General features: G+C 37.8%; 1 protein-coding gene across 1 annotated transcript in view; it reads left to right on the top strand.

The window, feature by feature from the left end:
* LOC103208535 (ADAMTS-like protein 1) overlaps positions 1-11,548 on the top strand; it is a gene marked incomplete at its 3' end in the record, with an annotated part of 468,117 nt that overhangs the window by 184,389 nt on the left and 272,180 nt on the right. The window contains exons 6-7 of the mRNA XM_042782739.1: positions 367-441; positions 3,754-3,911. Of these exons, the coding sequence (XP_042638673.1) occupies positions 367-441; positions 3,754-3,911 (233 nt within the window). The remainder of the gene's footprint in view (positions 1-366; positions 442-3,753; positions 3,912-11,548) is intronic.

Raw genomic sequence — 11,548 nt, 5'->3', positions numbered from 1 at the left:
CCCACCAGCCACTCCTCGGAAGGAAGATGGGGCAATCTACTTCCGTAGTGATACTGCCTCGGAAACCCAAGGAGGGGTCGCTGTGAGTCGGGTCCGACTCGACGGCACATAACAACAACAATGAAAATTTACAGATCTATTTTTCAATATATCAAAATTCATATTTAAAAAGACCAAACTCCTATGAGTTAACTACTGACCAGTTCTTTTCACAGATTTTATTTTGAGAGAAGTTGAAATCTTGATTTCAAAATGTTGGCTTTCACATTTTAAGCACTTAAAAAAAAGAGAGAGAGAGTTTGTTTTAGTTTGGGTATGTTTGTTTCAAATTACGTGCTTTTAAGATTTTGCTTTGTTTCTCTTTAGTAGATGACACGGTGGTTGCAATTCCCTATGGAAGCAGACATATCCGCCTTGTTTTAAAAGGACCTGATCACTTGTGTGAGTAGATTCAATTGTTTTCACTTGGAGAGTGGGAATTTTACTCACTATTATTTAGTTTGGAATACAAATCTTTCTAGTCTATCATAATAGGATATTTTGAACATTACTATTTATCTTTCCACTGCTGATGAGATGGTAGAAACTTCTGTGATAATTATCTCTAACCACAGACATCCTGAAAAATACAGAATAGATGCTCCCAATAGGTTGTTCATGGGTTAAGCACATGTTTATGTTTTTGTATTATTTCTCCTCCTCTTGCTTTCCTCTCCAGTCAATCACAACCATTTTCTTGCCTCTTCTCCCCTTTCTCCCTTCTGCCAGTCTTCCTTCCCTCTCCTTCATTCCTTTTCTTTTTCATCCTACTCTCATGTCCCATTACTTTATCAATGCAGGGGAACATGGGAACCTCAAACAACTTTAACATTGTGCTAGTTAAAGGGAACCACTGTATGTAAGCATTCCATGTATCAAAGACAATGCAGGGCCCTAACATCTTAAACATATCGGGACTCTCAACCATAAACCCAAAGATGAAATGATAGCATGGTCCTACCAGAGCTTATGCACTCACATGCAAGAATTGATGATCAGTCATACCAAGACAGCAATACACAGCCACAGCTTTATTATTATTATTACTGTTTAGTGCTGTGTAGATTTAGATTTGTAAATTACAAGCAAAAAATTATAGACTATTAGCCAGGAAGAAGGTGGAAGAGAATATGTTAGCGTTTTCATTAGAATTCAATTTCATGGAAAGTCTTCACCTTAGTTGGTCCCTTGAGCATTTCTGATTTCCTCTACTGTGATTGTTTTTGGGTTCTAGCTCTGGTAGCATAGTGGCTAAGACACTTGCCTGCTAACCAGACGGCTGGCGGTTCAAACCCACCAGCCACTCCTCGGAAGGAAGGTTGGGCAATCCTACTTCCGTAGTGATACTGCCTCGGAAACCCAAGGAGGGGTCGCCATGAGTCGGGTTTGACTCGACGGCACATAACAACAACAACATCATCTTTTGTTTTCTCTTCTTTCCCACAAATGCTTATGAAACCAATTTGGATAGCAAATGTTACATTTTGGCAATTGGAATATGAATGAAATCATACTAGAAACACAAGCATAAGGAAGACAAGTCAGAGCCTATAAAAGTTAATTTGAGATATGCTACTGTAGTCTCTCTAAAAATAAAAATAAATGTGTTTCATGGGAGAGAGTAGATGTGAAGATCATTGTGAATTAAGGAAATAAGTAAGGTACAGTTCAGGCAAACCCAGTGAATTCTGATAAGTCACCTTATATGAATCCATGTTCTTTTCTAACCCTGAACAACCTCATCAAATACAGTATTCATATGTCAAAGGATAATATGTGTATACACTATTACTATTTAGTGATTAATTTTTTCCCTTTGAGAGTTGGACAGAGCTAACTGCTCAAAAACAGTATTTTTCTAAGCAGCGACAGGCTAAAATAAAACTTCCATGTCCAGATCATCACGAAGTTGGGGACTGACTACTCACTGCAGAAAAGAGAACTCAAAGAAATAGATTTAAGAGGAACTGTTATTTTTTATAAATTTATTAGCCTCTTGGTTCTCTTAATTATATGATCACTAAGAAACTGAAGAATTGAACTGTTTTGTTTAATTGTCCCAAGGATTTGATAGATAAAGCTGTAAACAGTATTCATAAATGATAAAAAATAAAATGGAGTCTGCTTATTTTCCCATACAAATGTTCAGCTAAGGAAATTTTTGTGTATCTGTGTTACTGGAATATAATTCAGCAATGTATGGGTAAAGGACGCTGTTGGTTCTGCAGCGCTTTTGTCCTTCATGCCCAGAAGCCAGTCTAATATGAGCCAGCTTTAACTATTTAGAGATAAACCAGAGCATAACTAGGCAATCTGGTCCAGCACCAGTTCATCTTTAAGGAGATGTACCTTGAGAAGGGCAGCTGGTAGGCTAGAGATACAATTGAATCAGATGCTAAGATAAGGCCTAACCCTTTAGGATTTGTCCAAAACTAAGTTAATTTATGTCCTGGAGATATTTCTACAAATTAGTTTATGTAAGGCAGCTCAATGAATGAAGGGTAGAAGAGATTCAATGTTGTTGCTTTCCTCTGATGACAACAACTGTGATTTTTCCTACGCCAGTATTCACTTGATAGGCTTTATGTTCTGTGGATCATTTCTGCACTGAGACAGAGGAGTGAACCTTGACCTACTTCCAAGGAAGGGCTGCACTGCGCAGACTTTACCTGTGGGTCACTGCGCATTTTATTGAACATCAAAATTCCCCACCTGTTGGTATTCCTTATAGTAGAGAACTGGATGTAGGCAACAACTAGAATAAATACAAATGCCTTATTTTAGGAACTTTGGTAGCTCCAGAGACCTTAAAGTTATTCTTAACTCCAGAACCCCAATCATGCAAGAGGGGAGCTATAACTCTGTCTATCTGCTGAAGAATCACCACCAAAACCATTGACAACCATTAGTCTTAGACTATCTTCCTTCATACAGGGGCAATTATTCTAAATCACCTCTCCATCACCTGAGAGCTCAGCTCCATCTCCTCTGAAACACAAATCATAATCACATCTTCCCCAGCATGTTTTGATTTCCTACAACAAAAGATACTTCATAGGTTTTATCACTGGAAATTCGGATTCTAATGCTACAGTAATCAAGAAGTTCTTCCTTCTGTCTTAAGCATGTAAAAAGTACTATATATGTGTACAATACTTAATTAAGTAATAAAAGAAAGAGAGAAAATAGAGGAAAGGGTTGCTTCTATTTAAGTTTCTATAGTTTATTTTGAGCAATAGCATCCATACAGTAAGAAACTAGAAAGCATAATAATAAACACAAGGTAATGCATAACTATAAAGTCACACAGTTGCTGAGGGAACTCAAAGATGCATATTGAGTATAATAGGCTGAAAAGAAAACTGGAGGGTTCCCCAGGCTGATGAGCATAAAGACTGAAATCAATAAGATATATATGGGAGATGGCTGAGTCAAAAGAATAGTGTTGTGGTAAAGCAAGGTTCTCAAAGATTTGGACAGTGAGCCTTGACTACTTGGAGTATTTGGCTAGTTAATTTTAAAATTATTTCATTTGCAGCTTAAACTTCCATGTGATCCAGTGGTACCTATATATTGTGTTTATATCTGAATTTCACTTTTCTTAGTCATTTAAAAGTGATGCCTCTAGACTCTGTTGCATTAAATATCTCTGCATGTAGTCAGTGGAAGTCCTGGGAACATCTTTCTCTCCCTTTCTTGTGTTTGATTATATAGATCTGGAAACCAAAACGCTGCTTGGGGTTAAAGGTGAAAGCAGTCTCAGCTCTACAGGCACCTTTCTTGTGGACAATTCTAGTGTGGACTTCCAGAAATTTCCAGACAAAGAGATACTGAGAATGGCTGGACCACTCACAGCAGATTTTATTGTCAAGGTGAGCCAATTTGGGTACTTTCTTTTCAAGCGAAGGTCTCTAACTTGATGCTACTTATAATCTCCTGAGGAGAGAGATGCTTTAGGTCTTGGCATAGATTTGGAAAGCCTGTTCCCCAGAGAATGTTTAATTCAAAGGTGTTGAGCTAGCTATAACCGGGACTTTACAAGAGCATCTGATATTTCAAGGTCTTAGCAAAGTCTTTATTTGTGTATATTATAAAAAGATTCCACTCAAAAAAGACCAACATACCATTATAAAGCACATTAGGATATATTCATTGGTTCATATAGGTTGTCCAGTAAAAGAGAAAGACAAACTGATGATTCATAGACTTGGTCAACTCATCATGCTTCCAATTGCAAGTTCCCTTTTCTGTTGTGCTTGCAAAAGGACTAAGTTATTCCCTTCCTTCAGAGCTTCCTTACTATTAACGGTAATATAAAACATATTGCTGGAAGCAACAGGCACATTCTACAGGAAAAAATGCACACACTAGAAGAACATTTAGGAATCACAAGAAAATAACACATACTTTTTCCTTCTGTAGGTCAGAAGGACCTGAAGGATTTCAGCTGTAAAGCTGTAAAACTTGTAATGTGTCCAAGACTCCATAAATTTTTCATCATGGGATCTGGAGCCAGAGGACATTTGATTTAAGCTAATGCTTGATGACCCTATGACAGCTAGAAATAAGAATGCTTATAGGAAAATGTAATAGGCAGTGAGGTTAGATGGAAGAAGTGTTCCAGAGCACTGTCTTCTGTCTTCCTCTGCATGGTGGTTCTTTTTAATCCAATGCAGATGCCAGCCACATTCAAGTTTTGGTGAACAAGACACTACAAGTCATCAGAGATATCTCACAGTAGAAATGACACTGTAGGTCATTAAATAATTTCAGTTAAATGGGCAACTAAAGAATTGAGAGTTGTCTTTATTCTGTGAGGCCCTTAGAGCCCTGTTGAATGGGCCATTTACACTATAGTAATTTCCCTAATGGCCTTGCAAGAGTTAATACACTTCCCAAGGTGCCTGACATACCAAAAGTACAGAGTTTTGGATTCAAGTAATATTATTTATATTGGAATAGTTCATAGTGGTCAAAGGCATTTCATATATCCAGCTGCCTTCTGCACATCACCACTTGTGCGTCCCCCAGGCACAGTGAGCTTAACTTATCCAAAATTGAATTTGTGAAGCTCTCAGAAACCTACTTCCTCTTCTATATTTCTTTTTTTTTTTTTATCCTTCTGTAATTTCTTTTTTTTTTTTTTTTTTTATTAGGATTTGGGTGAAGATTTACAGAGTAAATTCACTTTTCATACAGCAGTTCACATATACTTTGTCTCATGTCATTGACCAAAATTTACAATGCAGCAGCTCCCCTCCCACTTCCTCCCCACAGTTACCTCCTCCCAGTGTCCATCCCTTCATACTCTTCGAGAGGCCCATTGTCTGCCAACCCTGTATATGATCTTGGATACACTCTCCATTTAGACATACATAATTGTTTAGCTTGTTCACCCATCTATCCGTCCCTATACCCATGTTTGCTTTCATTAACAACTCAGTATTGTATTTACAAAGGGGTTCATATTTGTTGTTTGTACTGCCCATGTAACTCTCTCTGTCTTTCTCATCCTCAATGCTGCCATATTGGTCACTCACATTTGGTACATTGCCCTTCTCTTCACCCAAATCAATATTTATCTCTATCTATCTAACAGCATTCCCTCCCCTTCCCTCCCACCCCTGGTAACCAACAAAGAAAATGTCCTCCAATATATAAACATTTCCTTAACTTTTACAATAACGGACTAATACAATATTTGTCCTTTTGTGTTTCTTGTCATTTAGAAAAATGCACTGTCTTCCCAGGCATATCAGAAACCTTTGACTTTCTGATTTCCCCTTCTTCTTTACACCCCCAGTAAGACATTAAATTATATCAGTTCTCTCAAGAATAAAGGACAATTATGATAAATGTTAGAACATACATAATTTTGCAAAAACAGTAATAACAACCAAAAATTATCTGTGTGGTTACAGAGATAGATATGTGTGTTATATGTGTATAGAAAGGTATATGTGAGTACATGGACATGCATATATGGGTATATTTATAGTCAGAAATATATACAAGATTGGATTGCTACATATATATTCATACACATATAAAAGCACATAGGGAACACAGCTATAGAGATCTCCTAGCCATATCCAAATACCTCGTGATACTGCTTTACTAGGTTGAAGGATGTGGGACTACAATCTTGTAGGACAACTCAGTCAATTAGCATAACATAGTTCATAAAGATGATGTTCTACAACCTAATTTGGTGAGTAGCATCTTGGGTCTTAAAAGTGTGTGAATGGCCATCTGAGATACAACTATTGGTTTCTTCATGTCTGAAGCAAAAGAGAGTGAAGAAACCAAAGACTGAAAGAAGGAACTAGTCTTTAAGATTAATAGCCCACACGAACCAAGGCCTCTTCTAACCTGAGACCAGAAGAATTAAATGGTGCCTGGCTGCCATTACTACCAACTGTTCTGATTAGGGACACAATAGAAGGTCCTAGACAGAATGGGAGAAAAATTTAGAAAAAAACTAAAATTCCTCAAGAAGACCAGACTTGCTAGGCTGATAGAGACTAGAGCAATCCCCAAGATGATCATATTTTAACTTGGAACTAAAATCACTCCCAGAGATATCCTTTCAGCTAAAGAGTAGATTCCTTATACAATAAATAATATCACCTGTGAAGAATATGCTTCCTTAAACAGTCAACTATATGAGAACAAACAGTCATCATTTACCCAAAAGCAAGAATGAGAAGGCAAGGAGGGTCAGGTAAGCTAGATAAATGAAAATAGAACAAACAGAATGGAAATAATGAGAATGTTAACACATTGTGAAAATTATTATAAATGTCAGGGAGTAATTTGTACAAAAATTGCTAAATGGGTACCTAATTTGCTGTGTAGATTTCTGCCAAAAACACAATAAAATATTCAAAAGAGTTAAGCAGATTCTACATCTGTACCATCTCTTGACACTGTTTTCTCTTCTCCATTCTTGCTGTCGCTGCCTTTAAGCCTTTAAATTTTCTCACCTGAACCAATACAGTGAAATCTGGGTTTGTTTTCTAGGCTCTGATCCATTGATTATGTTGCTATAGGATGACTTTTCTAAAATCATAACTCTCCTCTTAATAATCTTGCATTGCCCCCCACCTTCCCTCATTGCTTTCTGGTTAAAATGCAAATTCATTAAAGTAGTATCTAACCAAAACAAAAGAAAACACAATTGCTGTAGAGTCAATTCTGACTCATGGCAACCCCATGTGTTGCAGAGTAGAGTAGATCTCCATAGGGGTTCCAAAGCTGTGGTCTTTCAGATTGCCAGGCCCTTCTTCCATGGTGCCTCTGGGTGGATTCCAACCACCAGCCTTTGGGTTAATAGTCAAGCACTTGAAATTGGCGCCACCTATAACATCTAGTTTTAATAACCTGAATCTGGATTATATCTACATTCCCTGCCTTATTATTCACTCTTCCCCTCCTTCTTCCAGCCGACTGAATGGCTTTTAGGCCCCCCTCTCCTACCTCATTACCTTTGCATAATGCTGTTTTCTCAACTGGGATACTCTTATCTCTTCTGCCTCCATGCTCTTCACTAAGTCATACTTGTTTTTTTTTTTTTTTTTTTTTTAGGATTTCTACCTTCAAGAAGCATTTTGTGACTCCACCCCTAATTTCTATTAATGTTACATCTCCCCACTGTACCCTTCCTGCAGGCAGGCACTGAATCTTACTTGTCTTCATATTTCTGTAAAAAGGATCCAGCAGGCCTTAGTAAGTGGTAGGTGAAAAAAAGACTTTTACCTCCCAGACAATGCGTCATGATTGCACGATCGTTAAGTGCTCAGCTGTTAACCTAAAGGTTGACAGTTCAAACTCACCCAGCAGCTCCACAGAAGTAAGATCTGAAATTTGCTCCCTTAAAGATTACAGCATAGAATACCCTAAGGGAAAGATATATTCTGTCACACGGGGTCACTATGAGTCAAAATCAGTTCCACAGCTAACTTCTCCCAGATACTGAGAAAACAGGGCAGATATTGATGTCTCTAGGAGCTCTGGTGGCATAGTGCCTAAGACATTTGACTGCTAAACAGAAGTCTGGCGGTTCAAACCCACCAGCCGCTCCTCAGAAGGAAGATGGGGCAATCTACTTCTGTAGTGATACTGCCTCGGAAACCCAAAGAGGGGTTGCTATGAGTCAGATCTGACTTGACAGCAGTTTTTTTTTTTTTTTTTTTTTGGTTATTTTATTCACAAGGTAACTGCAGCTCAGAGAATTTGAGTAAATTGCCCAAACTCACATGGATGGCAAGCCAGGAATAAAAATCACCTCTCTAATTTCGACCCAGAGTTCTTTTCAGTATTATATGTTGCTTCTAAGAATATATTTTATTGTTTTATATATACCCAGCTATGAAGATTGGGCAATCTACTTCTATAGTAATACTGCCTCGGAAAACCAAGGAGGGGTCACTGAGTCAGATTCAACTTGATGGCAGTGAGATGAATAGTTAAATAAATAGTTTAAAGAAGTTTTTTATACTTCTCTTGAATACCTGGCCCATATAAATATTTTCATTTAGATACAGGGTAAACTATCATTTTAATGCTTTTTGCATTATATATCCTATTTGGTAATCTAGCCTCAGGTAGCAATTGAAAGAAAATTATTTCATTAGAAAGTGTTAGAAATCAAAGAATTGTAAAGTTATTCTAAGATAAATCATATCATGTAAGAAATAAATTTACTCAAATTTGAAAATGAGACAGAAAATGTAAAAAGATACAAGGAAAAAGAAAAATATTCAGTCATTTGTCATGAAACAGAACTTTTTCTCCTCACATTTTCCCCAAGAAATAGCTGAAGATAAAAGTTTACCATTTATTTATCATGTATTATGATTTAAGTGCTTTAAAATCATACACATAGTGTAATTCAGCTTATAGTACCATAAGGAGTACAGTTTCTTTTCCATTATGAATTAATTTAAGCATTGTTTTCCCTTTTTTGATGAGATACACAAGAATTAGTGTGGCTGTTTGTCAATACTCCTTTGAATTTTACTATCAAATACACTTTTTCTTTATTTCAAAAGAAATGGTAATGATAAGATATTTACTTGTGTTTTATTGACTATGCAAAAGCATTCAATTGTGTGGATCATAACAAGTTATAGATAACATTGAGAAGAATGGGAATTCCAGAGCACTTAATTGTGCTCATGAGGAACTTACAAGTACATAGACCAGAAGGCTGTCATTTGAACAGAACAAAGGGACCCTGCATGGTTTAAATTCAAGAAGGGACTGTGTGGGATTGTATCCTTTCACCATACTTACTTAATCTGTATGCTGAACAAAAAATCCAAGAAGCCAGACTATATGAAAAAGAACGTGGCATCAGAATTGGAGGAAGACTCATTAACAACCTGTGTTATGCACACGACACAACTTTGCTCACTGAAAGTGAGGATGACTTGAAGCACTTGCTGATGAAGATTGAAGACTACAGTCTGCAGTATGGATTACACCTCAATATAAAGAAAACAAAAATTCTCACAATAGGACTAATAAGCAGCATCACAATAAATGGAGAAAAGATTGAAGTTGTCAAAAAAAACAAAAAACACTGGTGTGGAGTCAGATCCAACTCATAGCGACCCCTCCTTGGGTTTCTGAGGCAGTATTATTATGGAAGTAGATTGCCCAACATTCCTTCCAAGGAGTGGCTGGTGGGTTTGAACCACCAGGCTTCTGTTCAGCAGTCAAATGCCTTAGGCACTACACCACAGAGCTCTTGAAGTTGTCAAAGACTGCATATTACTTGGTTCTACAATCATCACCAGTGGAAGCAGCAATCAAGATATCAGACGTCACATAAACCAGATACCAAAAACCAAACTCACTGCGGTTGAGTCGAACCCAACTCATAGTGACCCCTCCTATGAGTTGATATCGCTACAGAAGTAGATTGCCCAACCTTCCTTCTAAGAAGTGGTTAGAGGACTTGAACCGCCAGCCTTCTGGTTAGCAGTCAAATGGCTTAGGCACTATGCTACCAGAGCTCCTAATGTTGTTGTTGTTATGTGCCCCTAATAGCACTGGTCAAATTTGCTGCAAAGGACCTATTTCAAATGCTGAAGAGCAAAGATGTTTCCTTGAAGAGTAAGGTGCGCTTGACACAAACCATGGTATTTTCAATCGCCTCATATGCATGTGAGAGCTAGACAATTAGAAAGAAGACTGAAGAAGAGTGGATGCCTTTGAGTTACGGTGTTGGGAAAGAATGCTGAAAGTACCATGGACTGCTAGAAGAACTAATGAATCTGTTCTGGAAGCCAGAATGCTCCTTGGAAGCAAGAATGGCCAGACTTCCTCTCACCTACTTTGCTCATGTTATAAGCAGGGACCATTCCCTGGAGAAAGATTCATGCTTGGCAAAGTGGGGACAATGAAAAAGGGGAAGACCCTCGATGAGATGGATTGACACAGCGGCTGCAGCAATGGGCTCAGGCACAGCAAAGATCATGGGGCTGGTGCGGGACCAGGCAGTGTTTCGTTCTTCTGTACATGAGGTTGCTATGAGTCAGAGATGACTAGACAACAAATGGAACACCAATAGTGCTTATTCTGCCCATTTGTATCAGATAGAGTATTAGGCAGAGATGATACCTTCATATACTTGAGCATAATCCTATTCATACTTCAGTACCAACAAACCTGTTTTTATTATGGGAGAAAACAGTAGGTAGAACCCTGGAGAAAAATCACATATGTAAAGTAATGGGAGTTCATGTCAATTACTAAGTGTGTACAATATCCATATATTATCTTCTTCCTAGATGATGCTCAGCAACATTCTTGAGGCATGGGGCAAATTGACTAGTGGACATGGCACCTGCCATTTCTTAACTTTTAGTGTCATTGCGCAGATGAAACACTGAATAAGAAATTTTGAAATCATAAAGTATTACAGGTATAATTGAATACCAAAATACAGTGGATAGGGGATAAAAAGTATAAATATTCACTATGGACCAATGTGATTAGTAAAGTCTTTGTGAAACTTGGGGCAGCTTGCAAGTCAGTTCTTTTCTTCACTGAAGCTGAGCTTGGCAAATGTTTAATCCCAGGTTGCTTTCATCCTGCCACCCAGCATGTGTCTAGATAAATTCCCTGTACCAGTCAAACAGTGCTGTATAAACAGAAAATCATTGTCCTCAGCCAAACATTGTTGGGAAGAAAAGTTTAAATCAATTGTAGGGGAAAAAACAGAAATATCAAATAAATAGTGATACTTTTTCTACTCAATTTTCAAAAGTAGCAATTCCCCTAAAAAATATGCCCTTGTTAGCTATTAGATTTCAAGGGGTTAGAACTGATATAATAAGATACAGTGCATTTTAAAAAAAAATAACTGTGATTGTTGTTGTTGTTGTTGTTAAGTGCCATCGAATCATTTCCAACCCATAGCGACCCCATGCACAGCAGAACGAAACACTGCCCGATCCCGCGCCAGCCCCACAATCCCTGCTATACTTGAGCCCATCAT

Source organism: Orycteropus afer, unplaced genomic scaffold (assembly GCF_000298275.1).
Source record: "Orycteropus afer afer isolate SDZICR_OR568_19922 unplaced genomic scaffold, OryAfe1.0 scaffold00450, whole genome shotgun sequence".
Lineage (NCBI taxonomy): Eukaryota > Metazoa > Chordata > Mammalia > Tubulidentata > Orycteropodidae > Orycteropus > Orycteropus afer.
Note: the sequence above shows the minus strand (reverse complement) of the source record. Positions and strands in the feature narration are given on the sequence as shown.